This window comes from Urocitellus parryii, chromosome 8, assembly GCF_045843805.1.
Source record: "Urocitellus parryii isolate mUroPar1 chromosome 8, mUroPar1.hap1, whole genome shotgun sequence".
Taxonomy (NCBI): domain Eukaryota; kingdom Metazoa; phylum Chordata; class Mammalia; order Rodentia; family Sciuridae; genus Urocitellus; species Urocitellus parryii.
The window spans coordinates 81,478,623-81,500,797 of NC_135538.1; the positions used below are offsets into that span (position 1 = coordinate 81,478,623).

The 22,175-nt window shown below is 36.2% G+C and overlaps 1 protein-coding gene across 1 annotated transcript in view; it reads left to right on the plus strand.

Moving 5' to 3' along the window:
- Positions 1-22,175, plus strand: part of Impg1 (interphotoreceptor matrix proteoglycan 1) — a 148,155-nt gene that overhangs the window by 44,129 nt on the left and 81,851 nt on the right. The window contains exons 3-7 of the mRNA XM_077802128.1: positions 1,532-1,698; positions 1,963-1,991; positions 5,714-5,778; positions 13,049-13,149; positions 17,547-17,714. Coding sequence (XP_077658254.1) covers positions 1,532-1,698; positions 1,963-1,991; positions 5,714-5,778; positions 13,049-13,149; positions 17,547-17,714 — 530 coding nt within the window. The remainder of the gene's footprint in view (positions 1-1,531; positions 1,699-1,962; positions 1,992-5,713; positions 5,779-13,048; positions 13,150-17,546; positions 17,715-22,175) is intronic.

Consider the following 22,175-nt stretch of genomic DNA (forward strand, 5'->3'; position numbering starts at 1 on the left):
TATTTCACCACCCCCCTCACAGTCTTATTTCAATGTAACTTATGTTATGCTTTAAAATGTTATTGATTGCTCCAAATACTTCTCTGTAAAAAAAAGGAAAAAGTATAAACATTGAAATTACATATTTTTATTTCCCCTGAATCTAGGGTTTATGTCTAAAATAAAATTTTCTGGATTCAGTTGCATTTCTAGTAATCTTTAACATGTAACTGTTTAAAACAAAATATAAAAATTAGACAAATTTCTTTATAATTTTATTGACAGATGGATGTAGGGTAAGATAAAAGTTGTGTAGTTGTTTATGTTTATAAATACAAAAGTATAAATGCCAAATTACAAACAGAGCTTTGGAAGAATCCAGTATAAATGACAGTTCTGTAGCTTAAGCTACCTTAAGCTATCTATCTCTAGATTGATGATGTTGTTTTGGTTTTTCTCCTCTATTAGTTCGTGTTCTATTAGTCATTATTTATATTGTGCCTTTTAAGATTAGATAGAGTTTAGCATAAATTTTATTCCTATTATTTTACTTAATCTCACTTAAGTGCTAAGAAAACTTGCTCACATAAATAAATAGAGGGGAACAAAGTTTTATTATAATATCATTATTTCTTTAATTCCTTTGGCATTATATATCAATAATACATCATGATCTGTCATCATTATTCTTAATGATCTATCAGCTGTCAACTCCCTTAGGACTCCTAATTTGTTGAAAGCAAAGAATCAGAAATCACCTGAGTGGTCAAAATGTGTCATTCTGCATCTAAGTTCACTCCTTTTCTCAACTTCAATGCCATTATTTAAAACCATACATTCCTATGGTAACCTAGTGGTACTGAACCCCGATAAGAGTAGGAAAGGATGAATGAGAGGGAGGATTGTGACCAAAAGGGAACTGAAAAAAAAGAGAGAGATGTCCTTTTAGGAAAGCATGCACAGGGAACATGAGGCCTGGAAACTGACTCCTTTTAAACTTCCATTTGTCTGTTCATCCCTTGGAAAGACTTCTAGTATAGCCAGGGTAACTACCTCAGTTTGAAGACAACTGGTTTCCAAGGCCCTATACAATCTGTAACTCCCTTGCCATATCTTCTTCCAGTCCTCATCCTCCATTATTCTGTGATGCTCTAGCCACACTGACAGACCAGCTCTGCAGAACGGTGACAGCACTGAGGCTGGGTTGGGGGAGTGCTTTCTCTTCCAAATGCTCAAAATGTCAACTTTATAGTGAAGTCTTCCTCATCCACCCTATTTGACATTGCAGCCTTACTTGCATTTGCACATGCATGCTTGTGCATGTGCACGCAGACAGGCACACGCTACATTCCTTATATTCTTTTTTCTCCCATAGCACATAGAAAGGGTCTAACAAATATTTTGTTAAATGAATTAATTTCTATGGGCTATAAATTAGTGTGTCAATATAAACCATAAAAGAATTTTCCATATCATGAGATTATGCTTTGGGGGAAGGGTTTTCTTCTTTAAATGTGGCCATTTTCCACCCCCTAATGGCTCTGTGTTGCAGTGTGTCAGGAAGTGGTGTGGGAAGCATACAGGATCTTCCTGGATCGCATCCCTGACACTGAGGAGTACCAGGACTGGGTTAGCATCTGCCAGCAGGAGACCTTCTGCCTCTTTGACATTGGGAAAAACTTCAGCAACTCACAGGAGCACCTGGATCTTCTTCAGCAGGTAAACATAACCACTTTGTGGGTGTCTAGAACCCTGCCCCTTGCCCTGCAACCCTGGATCCTTTTGAATTGGTTTCCACAGCACAAGCAGCAGTGGAAAAAATTCTTGGAGGTATCTGATAAGACCAATAGGAATTTTATTCCTGCAAAATAATGTTGTACAGGCAGGTTGAAGTGTAGATGAAGGGAGAAAAGAATGAAAATAGACTTTAGCTCTTTAGTTGGCATTATCTCCTGGTAAAATTACTTTCTATCTTTTTTGCAGAGAATAAAACAGAGAAGCTTCCCTGAGAGGTAAGTACCCAAAATAGAGTTCAGCGTGCTCCTGACTTTCAAAAGATCATATAATGGAGTGACACTAAGCTATTGTACCTTTATGATTTTTATATCAGCCACCAAGATCTGTGTAGGTTATTCTGACAATTTATGCCTAGATTGTACTGAAGATAAATTAGTATATAAAAGGGAATTTGTTGAACCTTATAGATTGAGATAGATATTTGTGTAGGAATTCATCACTATCTGATAAATATCATGAATATTTTCATTTATAAGATATAGAGCAATTAAAAGTATTTATAAAATATAGAGCAATTAAAATAGTTTGATTTTTAGAATTTATAGTAAACTATTGGTTACATCAGGAAAATATTTAATACAATCAGAGAGCAACCTGAATTTTGAACACTCACTTGGTATTCTGTAAAGTGTTAGTATTTCTCAAACTAAATTACTGAAGTACTGAGCTCTATCCTCAACAAGAACTGAATATCAAATAAAAAAATTGAAACAAAAAAAAGAAAAAGAAAGCACATTATATAAAATGATTAAAGAAAAGAGGTGTTATTGCCACAATCTAAACTCAAAAATTACATACCTTTTATAACATTTAGAAATCTAAATCTGAAGGTAAAACTATAAGAGAAACACAAATTGGGCCATATGAATTACTAGAAATTCTTTATATTATGCTTCACATTTGCTGCTTTGTTTCTATTCTCTTTGCCACATACCTGATTCAGAATCTTACTAATTTACTCTGTGAACATCAAATCTTATCTCCCTAAGTTATGCCCCTTCCTCCAACACTTTCTCCTCTTTAACTGCTGCTAGATTGATAAATCTGGAATGTTCCTTTTTTCCTGTTCAATGGCATTCAAAAGATTCTCATACCTGCCCCTTGCCTTTCTGAATATCCCACTCTCCATCTTCTCCACACACGTCTGTGCACAGGAGGCTTTTGGTTAGACCAGCCAGTGGGAAGGGAGAAACCAGAGGGAGAGAAGAGAATGAAGTCATCAAATTTAGCAGGGGGGGCACATGCATGCCTGTACAACACACACACACACACACACACACACACACACACATAATAACACACATGCACCTGCCAAGTCTCTGAGGGCTCTTGAACTCCTTCAACTTCAGCTCAGTTCTGGTCAGGCAGGTCTTTCCACAGAGCCTTCTCTTTGTCTCGTTCCTGGTATCCTCTCACCCCTCCTGGCCTTGGGGAGGTTTAAGCATCCCATAGTTACTAGCCCCAGGGTATCACACTCTCTCTTATGGATGCTGTATATTTTTTCCACAATAATCCTTGGTGAGTTGTTTCCTCCCAGGCCTTTCACTGCAGCAGAGGTCATACTAATTAAGAACTTTCACCTCTGACCTTTGCAACTTAACTCACATTACCTGTTATTACACTGCAGTCCCCAAGCCACTTCCTCACTGCAGACATCATATCCTGTTCATCTGGGCTGTGACCCCAGACCTTTCCTTGTTGCTTGGAAGAACCCCCCTTCTTCACTCCACCTATGCAAAACCTACTCTCTTTTAATTCCAGGTAGGCCCCCACTTCCCTATGATATCTGAACTGCCTACCTGAACCTGCAGCTATATCTCCCTGAGCTGGACTTTGTACTCTGTGCTTAAATTTTCAGTTAACATTTCCTTGCTTCATCCCATTTCCCTGAGAGAGTAAAAACTCCTTAAGGGGAGGAAACATTTTACACTTCTATGTGCAAAGTTCCCACATAGGTTGCTAATCGGTTATATCTGGTGAGCCACTCTTTTACAGATTTTGGTAAGTTATTGGAAGGGAAAATTATGACTTAAGAATGTCTTAGTACTAGAGTCTGAACTTTATTTGCAAGACAGAGAGATTGACTCCTCTGATTTAAAAATAAAATGATAACTTACTGACTCCTTTATTTTCAAAAAAAAATGAAATTAAAGCAGAGACTACCCATGAGGAAAAAAATCAAAAGAATACACCAAGTCTGGATAGAGAAACATTAAAAATTATAAGAAACATTAGCCCAAGTCAGAAAGAGAAAGAAACAGAATCCCTCCATCCATTCCTATGCCTGCCAACATCGCTGGAGAGGAGCAAAAGACAAACACTTTATATTAGTGGCAGTCACCAGGTAGGAAAAAAGAGAGAAAAAAGAAAAGGGATGTTTCTCTTTTATTTCAAACCTTTCCAAGAAGAAAAAAGAGAAATTTTTCTCATCTGACTAGCCCATAAATCTGCCACTTCAGATGACTTTGAAATAAAAGTCAGTGGAAGAAATGAGTGGCCCAGTTTCCCAAGCTATAGCTCCTAGGTGACATACAGGTTGACAGCTTAGTGGCAAAATCACGTCTAGTCATAAATGATAAAGAAACTAGCATCCTGCATAGAGTCCTGCACAGAGTGGGCTGTTGATTTGTAACTAGTACAACAGCCAACACTGTTATAAATCTCTCTTTTGTCATTTTCTTTTCACAGAAAAGTAAAACAAAGACACTAAAGTAATAATAGGAGGAGGAGATCTGACTATAAAGATCTATAAAGTTAAAATGAAAGAAAAAATTGTCTAACTATATACACTATAATGTTTAATATAGTGAGGATTTATTTAAACATGAGCTCCATAAAAACTATTTACTAAGTATAAAACCAAAAACAAAAACAAAAACAAAAAACCAGCAAGAATAGCTGGTTGGAATTTCCAGTATGGTCTAAACTTATATTTGGACGTGTACACCAATATCACCATCCATTGTTATTAGTGAGAGCACATGCAGGGATGATTGGTGATACTTTGTATATTACACTTATTAGCACTTTGGAAAATTTGGGTATGGCAGAAATATGTAGGTGGTACTGGGGGCTCTGACCATCCCAGATGATTTTGTAACAACAGAATATCTAACCATTTCTTTTATTCTTCCCATCATGATAAACCACAGAAAATTAGATCAAATACATTTTACTAACACAGACACAATCCCTTGGGATCTAACAGCTTATAGAAATAAATCTTTCAGCAAGTTTCAAAAGATACAACTACAATTACTCCTTTCCAGATAAATCTTGCTAAACTGTACCCACATTAGATATGCAAACAGCTCTACCACCACGACCTTTAACCTGCACTGGAATATCTTCCATGTGGCCATCCATGGTACAGCAACCCAACTTCCAAATCCCCAGTTGGTACCACTGTAGCAATTGGTGGGTCCAGGATACAGATTTAATATATCTTTATTATCCAAAAACCTAAATCTTTCCCATTACTGTAACCTCAAGAGTTACTTTATTAGGTAAGTAAGTATAATACTACCTTGATTGGCTGGTTTGAGGATCTGAGATTTTAGGAAGAATATGCCAGTCACAGATCATGTCATCTCTTACCTTTGAGGTCAAGGACACAAAGAGACTATATAACATCAGGCCCCCCAAACCAGTTTTTCCTACTATGGAAATACCCCCACCCCCAAGATCACACAAAGCCAAGATGCTTATAGAGAAACTTGCCATCAGACATAACCATTTTGGGGGCAGGGTAGTTAAGTTTTTCTTCAATGGGAAGTTATTTGAATAACACTTTTGTGATTTTTTTAAAAGGTTAAATACAGTTTAAAAGTGTAATTTTTTTCTCTATTTTTTGGATCTATTCAGCATAGGCAAATCTGTAGGTTCCCTATTGTCATCAAATTCTTTTCATCACTTTTTCTTTCTATTGTGCTAATAGAAAAGATGAACTGTCTATAAAGAAGACATTGGCAGACCCTGATGAAACTGCTGGGTTTTCAACAGGTAAGTTCAGAGCTCATTTCATCTGCTACTGAACCTTGATTTAAATAATCATGAAAGCATGTTATTTATAAAGGAATCCTTACTCAAAGTTGACAAGAGTTTACAATGTATTTTTCCAATTCTAACTGGTTGTTCTAACCTTATAAATAACTTAAATTCATTGCATAAAATTTGAAAATTAAAAAGAGAATAAAGGTGAAAGTCAACCTTTACCCATTTTCCTACAAGATGGAGGTAACCATCATCAGCATTTTAGCCCATTGCTGCCATCAGTCCTCTACTATGTTTATATGTTATTGAAACCATATGAGAGTTGCATCATTTTTTCCACTTAACAGGACATAAAGAACATTTCCACTAAAACTTTTACAAAATAACCATTTTAATAACTTCTAATATCCTATTGCATCTGTAGAAATGTAATCAACTATTCCAACATTGTTAAATGTTTATATGCCATTACAAATAAAGTTTAACTAACATATTTAAGTATAAATCGTTGTGAAATAACTCATTTCTCAAAGTAGATTACTAAGCTCCTAGAACATTGAATGGATGTTATCAAATTTGTCTTCTAAAAATATTGTCACAATTTAAATATCCCATTGTTCAAAAAGATAAGAATTTCCATTGCACACTTGCCAGTTTTGTATATGATTATTTGTTTCAATGTTTACCAAAAGGAAAGAGGAAACAATTTTTTCTGTGTTCATTAAATATGGGAACATTCTCTTTCAATTTTTACTGTTGTAGTCTACCATTTTCCCATATAATTTAATAATATTTTCAAATACAAAAAAAAAAAAAAACTTTTGTGCAATGTCTTCCTCAGTTTCTTTGGTTTTAACTTATGTTAATAATGTCTTAAAAGTCAAATGCTGACAATTTAAAATCTATAAACTGAGAAAATTGGGATTTTTAAACAAGTGATAATATCCCAATTCTTCACTTACTGATATTCAGAGAAAGCTACTACCTATATATTTTAATATCTCTCCTACCTTCAATTAGTTTACCATTTCTAGACTGACTTGTAGCTAATAATGGAACAAATCTAGTTCTATATCAATTATAAAATGTTAATAGTAAGATCTGCCTCACTGACCTGCACAGGAGCTCAGGCCCAGGGTAGGCCTGAGTCCGTCCTTTCACCAGCAGACACCTGCCAGAGTCAGGCCCAGCCCAGATCTGCCTTGCTGACATGTGCAGCAGCCAGTACCCAGAGTAGGCCCCAGTCCATCCAGCCACCAGCAGACACCCACCAGAGCATAGGCCTGGCCTAGGCTCACCTCACTGACCTGCGCAGAAGCCAGAGCCAAGGGTAAGCTTGGGTCTGCCCCACCCACCACAACCTGGGAGCCCAGGTCTAATCCACTTTCATCTTGAAACACTGCAGTCATCCCCATAGCCTTCTCCATGCAGTAGCCTCTACTTTGGAAAAACAGACAGGGCCTAACCTAGAAGCAGCTGCATCGTGGAACAGGCATACTAAAGTCAGTGTAAGGCCCTCCCTTTAAGCCCCATCAATGAAAGATGTTGCATCCATCTTGGGGAACCTGCTCTCTCTAGTTATCTCCTGTCGCCACCTCCTATAGTTGCAGTAGCATCCATCCTGGGACAACAGCAGGATCTGAAAGCCCAACAACAAGGTGAGGTACAGATAACCTGCACAGATACTACAAGATTATAGGGTAGACACATCAAAGAAAGAAAACTTCAGACCAATATCTCTAATGAACATAGATGCAAAAGTTCTCAATAAAATTCTGGCAAATTGAATACAAAAACATATCAAAAAGATAGTACACCAGGATCAAATGGGCTCATCCCAGGGATGCAAGTTTGGTTCAGCATATGGAAATCAATAAATGTAATTCATCACATCAATACACTCAAAGATAAAAATCATATGATCATCTCAATAGATGCAGAAAAAGCATTTGACAAAATACAGCACCCCTTCATGTTCAAAACACTAGAAAAACTAGAGATAACAGGAACATACCTCAGCATCGTAAAGGCTATCTATGCTAAGTCCAAAGCCAACATCATTCTAAATGGAGAAAAATTAAAAGCATTCCCTCCAAAAACTGGAATAAGACAGGGATGCCTTTTTCACCACGTCTATTTAACATATTTCTTGAAACACTGGTCAGAGCAATTAGACGAAAGAAACTAAAGAAATACAGATAGGTAAAGAAGATCTCAAATTAGCACCATTTGCCTACAACATGATTCTATACTTAGAAGACCCAAACAATTCCACCAGAAAACTTCTACAACTAGTAAATGAATTTAGTAAAATAGCAGGATATAAAATCAACACACATAAACAAAGGCATTTCTGTATATCAGTGACAAATCCTCTGAAAAGGAAATGAGAAAAACTACCCCATTTACAATAGTCTCAAAAAAAACCTAAAATACTTGGAAATCAATTTAACAAAAGAGGTGAAAGACTTCTATAACAAAAACTACAGAATGCTAAATAAAAAAAATAAAGAGAAGACCTTAGAAGATGAAAAGATCTCCCTTGTTCTTGGATAGGCAGAATTAATATTGTCAAAATGACCATACTACCAAAAGCACTATACAGATTTAATGCAATTCTGATCAAAATCCCAATGATATTCCTCATAGGAATTGAAAAAGAAGTCATGAAAGTCATCTGGAAAAATAAGAGACTCAGAATAGTTAAAACAATCCTTAGCAAGAAGAGTGAAGCTAGTAGCAACCCTATACCAGACCTTAACCTATTCTACAGAGCAATAATAACAAAAACAGCATGGTATTGGTGCCAAAATAGACTGGTAGACCAATGGTACAGAATAAAGAACACAGAGACTAACCCACATAATTATAGTTATATTAGACAAAGGCATCAAAAATGTACACTGGAGAAAAGATAGCCTCTTCAACAAATGGTGCTGAGAAAACTGGAAATCCATATGCAACAAAATGAAATAATCCCCTATCTCTCACAATGCACAAACCTCAACTCAAGGGATGGGGTTGTGGCTCAGAGGTAGAGCACTCGCTTAGCATGTTCACTAAAATGCATGAAGCACTGGGTTCGATCCTCAGCACCACATAAAAATAAAGATATTGTCTCTATCTATAACTAAAAAATAAATATTAAAAAAAACTCAACTCAAAGTGTATCAAGGACTCAGGAATTAAACCAGAGACACTACATCTATTAGAAGAAAACGTAGGACCAAATCTCTATCATGTCAGATTAAGCCCCAATTTCCTTAATAAGACTTCTATAGTGCAAGAATTAATATCAAGAATCAATAAATGGGATAGGTTCAAACTAAAAAGTTTCTTCTCAGCAAAAGACACAATTGGTAAGGTGAATAGAGAGCCTACAATTTGGGAACAAATTTTTACCACACACGTCAGATAGAGCACTAATCTCTAGGGTATATAAAGAACTCCAAAATCTTAACAACAAAAAACAAATAACCCAATCAATTAATGGGCCAAGGATATGAATAAACACTTCTCAATGAGAATAGGATATACAATCAATCAACAAATATATGAAAAAATGTTCATCATGTCTAGCAATTAGAGAAATGCAAATCAGAACTACTCTAAGATATCATCTCACTCCAGTCAGAATGGCAGCTATTATGAAGACAAAAAATAATTGTTGGCGAGGACGTGGGGGGAAAAGAACACTCATACTTTGCTGGTGAGACTGTGAATTGTTGCAGCCAATATGGAAAGCAGTATGGAGATTCCTTGGAAAACTGGGAATGGAACCACCATTTGACTGTATCCCACTCTTTGGTCTATAGCCAAAGGACTTAAAAACAGCATACTACACAGGAACACAGCCACATCAATGTTTATAGTAGCACAATTCACAATAGCTAAACTGTGGAATCAACCTAGATGCCCTTCAGTAGATGAGTAGATAAAGAAAAGGTAGTATATATACACAATGGAATATTATTCAGCATTAATAGAGAATAAAATCATGGCATTTGCAGGTAAATGGATAGCATTGGAGAAAATAATGCTAAGTGAAGTTAGCCAATCCGCCCCCCAAAAAAAAAAAAAACAAATGCCAAAAGTTCTCTCTGATTTAAGGCTGCTGAATCATAATGTAGTTGAGTGGGGGGTATGGGAGGATTATATGAGTTCTAGTTAGGGTAAAGGGGAAAAGGAGAGGGAGGGTAAGGGAGGGAGCATGAGGATAGGAAAGACAGTGGAATGAAATGGACATATTACCCTAAATACATGTATGAAGACACAAATAGTGAAATTCTACTTTTTTGTACAACAAGAGATATGAAAAATTGTGCTCTATATGTGTAATATGAAATGTAACGAATCCTGATGTCATATATAACAAATCAAAATTTTAAAAAATGAAAAAATAAAAAATAAATTAAAAAATAAAAACATGTTCACTTAAAAATTTTCCTCCAGTCCACAGTGTCTTTAGCCATCTCTTTTAGATAAATAGTATCTTCTTGAATTGATTGAATTCAATTGATTTATTTCATGATCTTTTATTTATGTCCTCCCATATTTAAAATAAATAAGGTTAATACTGATAGAAAAAAGTTAATAGTAAAATATACTCCTTAACAATAAAAAAATCACATAGTTGCTGATTCTGCTTATAAGCAAATAAAATTTGACCTGTGATACCTAATAATGAATCTTCTTCAGAAAAGCATTATTTATAGGAGGAAATTTTATAAAACATCCTTCACGTTTACTTCATTTCCCATATTGGAAAACAATCAAAATTAATGAGAGAATTAAAGTTTGTACTTTTATTTTTAGAAGTTGAAGTTGGTATATCTTAGCTGACAGGAGCTTATGTAATAAAATTAAATTTAGTAGAATAAATTAAGGAGTAAATTAAAATTAGCTTTTTTCTCACAAATTAATTTGCATTTTTTTCTTACAAGAAACTTTAGGATACCAGTAGACAAATGATATAATATTTCACTGGTATATATTTGAGTTCCAGCAACAAAGGTTTTTAAATTAATTTTCCAGTGCTCCTGGACACCCAAGGTTGAGGTTCATGCACAAATACTTCTGCATTGTGATAATTTCCAAAATGAAGCTCAGAAAGAACTGCCAAATCCTAACTGCAATGAAAGCAGTTCTCACCATGCTTGGCATCAGTGATGATCTTATGCAGAAAGAGAATAGAACATCTTACTGCAAATAGAGGAATACTTTGAATACTTTCTCTACCCAAAAGAAAACTATCTCTTCCTAAGCCTCACTTTTCACCCCAGCTCTCTACATCATCAATACTGATAAATTTTGCAATTATAGTAAAATTTAGATACATACGTTTATGATTTGGAAATTAAACTTCCCATATCCTTGATCTGAACCTTGAATTCTTAAAGTGTAAATGCAACATTCTCAGGGATAGGAGAAAATTAAATAGGGTCAGACTTTTATTACAATTGAGTTTTTCAATTACACAAAGTTAACTAAACATTTTGGTTACAATAGTTTCCTGAGATTGCATTTTGATAGGAAATATTATTAGGTACCTTAGGTGTGAAGGAAGAATGAAACATCTTCAAAGGGGATTAAAGGCACTAGAAGATAAACCCAGTCTACCTTATAACTGCTCTTAATTTTAATTGTCTGGATAATTTCTCTTTTCATGGCAATAAAGTAGAATAATACAAAAATAACAAAAATGTTATAGGATATTAGCTAAGCATTTTTTCATAACAAAAAAATTAGTATTCACCAATTATTTAGATAATTATTAAACTTGGAAACACCTTAAATTGGTGACATTATAGGGAATCCAGGGATGCAGAACACCTTCAACAGAGTTTTTCATCAAAAATTACAAAAAAAAAAAAATGCCAAGAACCACATACTAGGAGAAGCTATTATGCCGAAGGATATGTATGTTTTTCTTACCTCAAAAAATCATCTTCTCTAATATTCTATCATATCATGACTATAAAAATAATGATAATTTACTATGAATTTTTTTTAAAAAACTAGGAGAAAGGATTTTGAACATTTCTGCCACAAAGGAATTATGAATGTTTGAGGAGACATTTTTATCCTGATTTGAACAGTACACAGTGCATATATGTAATTAAACCATTATATGAAATACCATAAGTATGTGTGATTTTATGGATAAATTTAAAGTATATATATATTTTTAAATTACCTTCCTGGGCTACAGATGTGGCTCAGTGGCAGAGCACTTGCCTAGCACACATGAGGCACTGGGTTCAATCCTCAGCACCATATAACAAATAAAATAAAGGCAGTCTATCCATCGACAACTACAAAAAAAAATTAAAAATAAATAAATAAATATTTTTAAAAATTCACCTTCCCAAGATGACTCTAATACCCATTGCCTGTACTCACTAGGAACAACAAACCCATAACAGTACAATGACTTCACAGAACCTCACAGTGACAAGTGACCACTTAACTGCTGATTTCCAGGCACTACACATTCCTCAGCGAGCCAGGAAAGATAATATCACTTTTTGGTATGTCCTGTTTTCTAATGTTTGAAAATAATATATTCCATGTGTTTGCCTAAGATTCAAATGATAAACACTTTCCAGTTATCTGTATACCAATTAATCATAACACTATTTTCCCAGAATGTTTTTAATAACAATTTATTATGAAATTGCAGGAAATGTATATTACAGTAATATTTTTCTTTTCTTGGTTAGAACCTAGACTTCCATTCCATGAGATTTTTATACATATCAAAACATTTGCCAGATATCTGACACAGTTTATGGTGGTCTGTTCTAAACAGGTGAATTGATAACATCTCAATATTCTTTCATCTCTAAAATTTTATGATTAAAATTTTAATGCCCTAATGATTGCTAAAGCAATCTGAGTTTTAAAGACTTGGGTTATATTGTAAGAAAACATGGGAAAGAACAAATTCAAAGTAAATATCTACCTTCACATATTTTAGGTAATCACAAAAAGAAAAACTAATGAGATCTCACTAGGCAGAAGCATTTAACTGCATCATATGTAGAGGGTGCACCAAACTTGGGTCCTGGAAGGAAGAATGAAGAATTTACTGTAATTGAGAGTATGGGTTATATTTTCAAGAACATATTTATGTGACTTTAGAAAAATGAATTCAGAATGCATTTAACATCTATAAACTCCAGAATGACAGAAAAGGCATATGGAATTTTGACCTTGTTCTAATTTAAATTCCTCTAGTCTCATTTTTGTGTCTTTTTTTTTCTCCTAATTTCCACAGATGTTGCCAATGGCTCAGTCGGGAACTTTCCTCTTGCTCTTGATGACACACACCTAAATGAAATTCTCGGTAGCCTCAATGACACCAACAAGCCTACAACAGTAAGAAGTTATAGAAGTTCTGAGTCAATCTAGCTCTTCACCTGCCTGTTTCCCCCTCAATACCTAACAGAACCTTACAAACAGTAGGTGCTCACCACGCATTAGAGTGAGTGAATCCATCAATGAATCACCTTCTCCACTATATAACCCCCTGCAAATAAAAAGTCATGTCCACCATGGGTAGGTTAGATAAATATCAGAATGACCAAAACTCTTCAAATCAGACTGAATAAAAATAGAAACTATGTTCTCAGGAAGGGGAGCATGGTCATACTGTGAGTGAAGAAGTATGCAGATGAGAGGATTGTTACAGAATTTAATGTTGATTGTGAAAACAGGGAAATGTTTAAGCTCCCCAAAATGCTTGGAGCCCAGACATCAGTGCCAAGGCAGGGAATCACTGTCCTCATTACCGATGAGTGGTAGGTTGGGGCAGCACAAGGTGGACAGCACACAATTAAAGGGACAGAAACGGGATTGAAAACTAGAACCTGGATCCACATCCTTGATACATTGCCAGAGCAACCCTGCCTACCTGCCCCTGTGGCCTGGGAGACCTCTACCCTTTATGCCATCCTTATGAAGCACAGGTCAGCTGCAGGGCAAGGGCAGAAAATTCAGTTTCTCCAGCTCTGCATGAGAAATCAAAAACCAGAAACATGCTGGCCATTCTCTCTGTCCTTTAGGCCAGATGTCTGAAGGTTTGGTTAAACTACACTATGCTGTTTTTCTCTGAAAAATCCTGCTTCATCAACAGGGAAAGTACTGTGGGAAAAAAAATAATTGACTATAATTCCAAATATATTTACTATAAAAAGTCTAAGATGACTAGTTGATCATTTTTCTCATATGACTTATATCCCATCTTCTTCAAAATCTAATATTTGTCCCTCTCTGTATAAATATCCCCCAGATATTCCATTCAGTATTCATCACTTGAGCTTCTTAACCTTTTTATTGTATATCTATCACCCATTTCTTCACTCAGCAAACATTTTACTAGAATATGCTTTGGACTGTGCACCAAAGATCCCAAGAAGAGCAAGACATAGCCCCTACCTTTATGAAGTTATAATGCAATTAAATATAACAAAATAGTCTAAAAGTTTTGATTGAAGATGGCAGGTATACAGACTGAGACCAAATGATTAAACCAGGCAGGTTGCAGGGGATGCAATCCTTAGTCATGTATATTCGCTGAGTTTTGTGTATAAACTGTCCCTGTGTTTTTTGGTTTGAAAGATTCAGTGGCATATGAGAATCATGCAGGGCAAAAATGTTTGTACATAAAAAAGGCTCCAGGTGAGTATTTGAAGGGTTCTGTCAGTGCTACAGGAGTACAGAGCAGGCAAAGATTTCTAGACCCTAGGAGGTCAGAGGAAGTATTATTTTAGACATACCATGAGTTATTGGTAAGAAGCAAAAAAGCATGTGTGAATGTGGGGGAGGGATGGGGTGTGGGGGGGGGTGATTGCTGAAAATGGGGAGAAGTGAGGAGGGTCTTCAATGAGGAAACTAGCAGGAACATGCTCTTTCTGGGCAATCTGTGAGACTATAGGAGAAGGGAGAGAATTTTTTCAAGCAGGCTGGAAAAAGACTATGGAGAGCCTTAAATGCTAGAAAGAGAGTCTGGGTTTTAAAACCCATAGATAATAGGGAGTCTCTGATGGTGGTGAGGGAGAGGGATGAAAATCTAATCCATTTCATATGTTTTTTATAAACAACACAGAATCTGGGGAAGGATGGGTGGATGGTGAAAGAGGAATATTCATCAAAGGGCACAAAATTTCAGTTAGACATGAGGAAAATTTAGTGATATATTGCAAAGAATGCTGACTCTAATCAATAATATTACATTGCATATTTCAAAATTGCTGAAAGAGTAGATTTAAATGTTTTCTCCACAAAAAAAGTGATGAGTATTTGAAATGATGGACTTGTTAATAAGCCTGATGTAATCATTCCACATTGTAACTATATATCAAAACATCTCATTGGACTTCATAAATATATACAATTATCCTTTGTTAATGAAAATAATCTTTAAATGATAAAGACAATGAAAACTTTAAGTGGCTGAGAGTAACTTCTCAGTAATACATTTTTAAAATGTATTTGTTTCATGTGAATTTCTTTTTTAATTAATTTTTTAATTTTTTCTAATTAGTTATTCATATAAATTTCAAATGTGCCTAATGAATGTTAAGCTTCTAGAGAATAATACCAGATGCCATCCTTTTCTCTTAGTGCCCCATAGATCCTGGCACTGTGATACACACAGATAGTCAATGGATATTTTTAAATGAATGGATGAAATTCTTCTAAATAAATTGTCAGGAGCTGATTAAATGTGGATCCACATCCTCTATGTGTCCCACTACAGCTGGAGGTCATGTCCATGGAAGGGGAGACCTTGTCGCCAGAAATGAGGACATGTCTGCCACCAGCCAGCTGATCTCTGTCCTTCATGGTTGTTCTCTTTTTTCAGCTCCCTTCACTCTAATTTCATTAGACCAGAGACCCACTCAATTTTCTACAGTCATATTTCTTACTTTTTTGAGAAAGCTGTATAGCTGTCAGTGTCGTCTGAGTACTCAGAAAATCTGACAACCCCAAGTTGGAAACTCAGCAGCAGGCTTACTATGTATCCTGGGGACTCAAGTGCATTCAGGGCACTGAGCCACCCCTGCTGGTTTCCAAGCCAACAGGCAAGAAGGATTACCCCTGGCTCTTTGTGATCAAGATCAAATTCCCATCTTCAGAACAGTATTTCCATTCTCAGCCACATGCCTCCAAAGGTGGCCCAAATATGTCATTCCTTCTGAAAAAAATTTCAAACTCTCTTCTGGCCTGATAGGACTTTTTATTTTCAATGTGACGTTTGAGTGCAGATGTTCTAATTAATTCTAGATTCTTCTCTACAAAGGACTATTAAATAGTATCTCATTATCTGCAGGTTACCACGTCTAATCCAATCCTCAGCAAAAAGTATTGCTAAGTCAGACAACAATGTGGTACAATCCTAATGAAGCACCATCAATATATATATGATAAGATAAAATGACTACTTAAGCACCACTAGAGAATATGATGGATTGAAATACAAATTTTTCACTCATAATACTTTGTCTTTACATAAGATTTCCAGTTTTACATGTTGATCAATTTTAAGACATGACATTTTTTATTTTTTATTTGATCTTTTTAGTTATACATGAAGTAGAATGTATTTTGACATACTATGCATAGATGGAGTATAATTTTATTTAAGATTGGCTTATTTCACTTAGCATGATAGTCTATTTAGCTGCAAATGCCATTATTTCATTCTTCTTTTATGGCTGAGTAATATTCCATTGTGTACATGTACCACATTTTCTTTATCCATTCATCTGCTGAAGGGCACCTAGTTTGGTTCCATAGCTTGGCTAGTGTGAATGGAGCTGCTATAAACATTTATGTGGCCATATTACTATATTATACTGATTTTACGTCCTTTAGGTATATACCAAGGAGTGGGATAACTGGGTCAAATGGTGGTTCCATTCCAAGTTTTCTGAGGAATTTTCATACTGATTTGTAGAGGAGATGCACCAACTTGCAGTTTCACCAGCAATGTATGAGTGTGCCTTTTCTCCCACATCCTCACCAACATTTATTATTACTTTTATTATTGATTATTGCCATTCTTAACTGAAGTAATATGAAATCCCAGTGTAGTTTTTTGGGTTTTGTGTGTATGGGTTTTTTTTTGGTGGGGGGGCGGTTACTGGGGATTGTACTTAGTGGCACTTGACCACTGAGCCACATCTCCAGCCCTATTTTGTATTTTAGTTAGAGACAGGTTCTCACTGAGTTGCTTAGTGCCTCGCCCTTTGCTAGGCTGGCTTTGAACTTGCCATTCTCCTGCCTCAGCCTCAGTGTAGTTTTAATTTGTATTTCTCTAATTGCTAGAGATGTTGAATATATATATATATATATATATATATATATATATATATATATATTTGTTAATTGATTATATATATATATATATATTTGTTAATTGATTATATTCTTCTGTGAAGAAGACATGACATTTTTCATGCATGATGAGTGAAAGGATATATATGGTGAGGAGTGTTATGTGTATGTGTATATATATATTTTTTTTCATGAAGATTACAGAGTCGTAGAATAACAGTGTTCTCAAGGATTCTATAATAGCTAACTCATTGGAGCTTTGGTACTTAATTTAATTCCTCATTAAATTCAGAGACCTCCTCTGGTCACTAAGACTTTTAATCTAAAAGCACCTGAGCCTGCATAATACACCTCTAGATACAGTATAAATATGTTATATGATATAGCATGTGTTTCTGGCTTACATTAATAAGAATCCTGATTTTTTGACTCAGGAACAAGAGACTGAACTCACTAATGTTTCGGAGGACCCACTGGAGGAGGACCCACTGGAGCAGAGGGTGGAGTTCAGCATCTCTCTGCCAAACCAGAAGTTCAAGGCAGAGCTTGCTGACTCCCACTCCACTTACTACCAGGAGCTGGCAGGAAAGTCACAGCTGCAGGTGAGTGGACAGTGCCACACAACTATATCCCAACAGTGGCACAGAGTGTGGGAGTTAACAGAACACATACCCTTTGGGATAGTAGTTGCAACTTCTTGTGACCAGGCATCCATTTTTAATTATTAAAAAGAAAAGAAACACTACAATAAGTCCCAGAATGTATACAAATTGTCCATTCTATCTTTTCCATTTTTAAATGTTATTTACCTTCAGATTTTCTTTAAACAGTATTAGGCTTTTAAACCTCATTTAATGGATACCCGCAGAAATTCTATATGTCTAAATGATCATTATGATGATGCTTTCATGAGTATATAGTTATCTCAAAACTCATTGAGTTATATACATTAAATATGTTCAGTTCTTTCCATGTCAATCATATATCAGTGATGTGGATTACAATTCTAAAGAAATAAAATAAAATGACTACATAGGCACCAACTAGACAATATAGTGGGTTGAAATATGAATTCTAATACCCAATCTTTGTCTTGACATAATATTTACATTTTACAGTTTGAAGGATTGAAAGACATGACATTTTTTATGAGTGATAAGGAGAAAGCAATTATATTGTCCATGTCATCAATTATCACATGTGTCTGTCCCTGACTAAATTCAAATGCTGTTTTTATTTTCTGCAGGGTAAATCCAATGACTCTGCTGTGTAGTATCTACAAACTGTGATAAGGCCCTTGCCTTCCTTTTAAGCCCCATCTTACACCAGTTTCTTTCATCCCTCCCCTTTGCACTCTATTTTCTAGAAATACAAAACTATTTGCAAATTTTCCTCACTTTTAGGTTTTATATATGCTGCCTTGTTGGTCCAGAATGCTCTTCCCCAAGGCTCATTTTAGGTATACTGTCACAGAGGGTTCCCTCCACCCATTCTGACTTTAGTACCTGTCTGCCATGTTCACAAAAACCTAGTACACTGCTGTCACATCACTGATGACCCTGTCTTGAGGTCACTGTTTACATGTTTATGCCTTTGCTATCTCTATTCTTCCCTCCTCACAAACCACCCTCACCACCACCAGCGTATAAGCTTCCTTCCCCTCAAGAGCAGGAATTGTTTAACCTCTGAAGCCTAACCTCCTAAGGCAGAGCTTAGGACAGTAATTTTATAAATGCCTCTGAAAAATAGAAGCACCATGAGATTATATAACTGTGAACCACATTTATGGATAGCCCAAGTGTGCATGAATCTTACTCTGCATGGCCAGAGAACAAAAGGGCACCTGCTTCTCATGTTTGAAGAATTTAATACTCATCTCTTCTCACCCAGAGATAAGATGCAGACGTGAAATATTCTTAACCTCCAACCCCACTCTGCATCAGCATTCAGTCAATAAAATACAAAGCATCATTTCTATAAAACTTCAAAGAGAAATATTCAGCTTAGGAACCACACAAGTACTTAGACATGGGTTATTAGACAGAATGAGCTTTTAAAAGTTTGTTAACTTTTCCATTTGTTCTTTGAAACATTCTTTTTGGCAAATTTTTAATATACTCAGAGTATCTTCAAAGTCAGATAATTGGCCATAGACTCTTCACTGATGTGTTGTTAATTTTCTAAGCACCTAAATGGAAAATAACAGAAATACATTGAGGTATTTTTAAAATCTAAGTTTTTTTTAATTTTTTTTATTGTTGGTTGTTCAAAACATTACATAGTTCTTGATATATCATATTTCACACTTTGATTCAAGTGGGTTATGAACTCCCATTTTTACCCCATATACAGATTGCAGAATCACATCAGTTACACTTCCATTGATTTACATATTGACATACTAAAGTCTGTTGTATTCTGCTGCCTTTCCTATCCTCTACTATCCCCCCTCCCCTCCCCTCCCCTTCCCTCTTCTCTCTCTACCCCCTCTACTGTAGTTCATTCCTCCCCCTTGTATTATTTTTCCCTTAAAATCTAAGTTTTAATTCCCATTTGTGCCAAGAATTAGCAGTGAACATTTATGGATCATGCTTTCCCCAGTCTTAGAAATCAAAGATAACCTCAAAGTTCCTTTCTGAGTCTAGCTTTTCAACTGCTGTGAAAAGAAATAATAGTGAACACTGTTCTTAATGCTTTACATGATACTAACTCTTTTGATTTTTCACACAATCACATAAGTAAGTAATATTATTTCCCTTTTTTATAGGTGAGAAAACTGAGGCACAATAAAACTAATTATTATCTTCCAAAGATATTATCTGGCATCTGTTATCTGGCAAATCCAAGATTCAATCCAGGACATATGGCATCAGAACCCTTGCTCTTAATCACTATGCTACACTTCCTAATTTTTCCCAAATAAATATTGTTGAGGAAAGGACTATTGTTGCATCATCCTCAAATGAGCACCCTCCTTGTAGTCTCTGAAAAACTTGCCAGGTACAGAAGAGGATATCTTGGCCAGTCTGAACTCAAAGACCCATCACCTTACTCCTGCTGGTTCCCTTTGAACAGTCGAGTTTCTCTAAGATGGAGCCTCTGCTTACAGCATCTGTTCTCCTCCCAGGCTCCTGGGCAGGACCACCTCAAGGCCTGCCATCAGACAACCAGTCAGCCCACCACAACCCAAAGCTACATTAGCACAACCATTCAGGCCCATCAGGAATTAATGGACAGTGCTCTGCTGTAATTTAATTTCCACAATAAACCTAATGAGAAATTTAATACAAATGTCAAAAGGAATCGCTTAGCTGTTGTCTGAATGCTTTCTCTTGTGCGAACAATTCACTGGGAACTCAACAGAGCTGCTTTTTTTACAGCCCCGTTACAGCAGACTCAGGGAGACCCCTGTGCATTTAGTGTTATTAATAGGTTAACTGGGCACTTAATTAGCAATTAAGTGGTTAGAGCTCCGTGATTGGAAGGTCCCCCAGAAGATTACTTAGCAGAATTAACTGAAGGCTTTTGTCGTCTCCTCCCTAGACACTGTCTACACCCTCCTAAGCAAAGCTGATTCTTAATTGCAGACAGGACACAAACAATAAATTCTCTCCACCAGAGCCAGTGCTGTGGAGCATTCCTGGAGGGCAGGACAGCTCTCCCCAGTGCTGTTCCCTGCTGTCAATGAAGCAACTGCTTCTACAGAGGCAGTTCTTTCCTTGATTGACTGTTTTCATATGTATAGCTGTCTCTGACTCTCCTGCTCTAAACACTGCAGCTCACATTTAAACCTTCAGTCCCTGGTGCTATTACTGGAGCAACACAACAAATTCCCTGTAGCCCCAAAGCTGTTTATCACAGGAGACCAAAGCAGATCTGAAGTATTTACGTATAGCCCTTTCCCGCTCAGTAATAAAGATCAGCCGTACAGAGCTCAGACTCCTAGTTCTTTGTTAAAGCCATAGCAGGACAGAGGTGGAGGCACAGAAACTTACTACCAGGCCATTTTTCCCTGATATCTCTGGGGACCCTCACCCTGCCCTCCCCTATTGAGTTAAAAAAAAAAAAAAAGTCTGAAGTTTGACTCTGCCCTTGCTAGGTTCCATGCTGTGTGGTCACTGGGGAAGTAAAAGAAAATTAGGCCCTCAAAGTCCCTAGTAATCTAGTAGGCAAGGTAGAGTATAGGCAAATAAACAATTCAGTGTCACCAACTCTGCCAGAGTGAGCCAGGCACCTATTACCTGTTAGATATTCCTTACAGCAACCTTGTAGCATCAGTATTATTATCCCATTTGGGCTAAGAAGATGAAAATTCAGAGATTAAGCAATAAATTCAAGGTCTTGCAGCTAAAAAAGAAATAGTAGAACCACTATTTTAATGCAGGTCTACACAAGGCTCTTCTTATCACCCATCATTGCAGTTCCTATACATGCAGGAAAGGAAAACTCTTTTTAATACTGATACAAGGAAATGTAATCAGAAGGTAAATGAGTCTTCTGGGGGCGAAAAATATCATGATGCAGCCCAAAGCCCAATTTGAGTGATTTGGGGATTATCTGTCCATCACTGCTCTCATCCTTGGCATAGGTAGAGTCAGCAGTAATTTTAGATCTGGTGACTACACAGTGACATGTTGACAAGTTTAGAGAATAAAGAGATACACTCAATTCAAATAATATTTTCTGAGTTCTTACTATGTGAATGACAATCTGCTAGAAACTAAGAACAAAGCAGGTAAAAATGAATGTGTAAGTCATAATCTGTGCAGCTAAGGAACATTATCTCAGAAGGAAACTGATATGTGCCTTACAAACCTATGTGTGATATACTGTAATAATATCTAGAGTGCAGAGGAAAGAAGTAACTTCACCTAATCCTGGAACTCTACGAAAGCTTTCCAGTTGGCAAGATGTTCAAGCTGGCTTTGCAAATGGGTATGGGCAGGGGAAGCAGTCAATGAGCAGAAGATGGGAGGTCATCTTGGGATAAAAAAAAAAAAAAATCCAGGCTGGGTGCAGTGGTATACACCTATAATCCCAGCAGCTCTGGAGGCTGAGGCAGG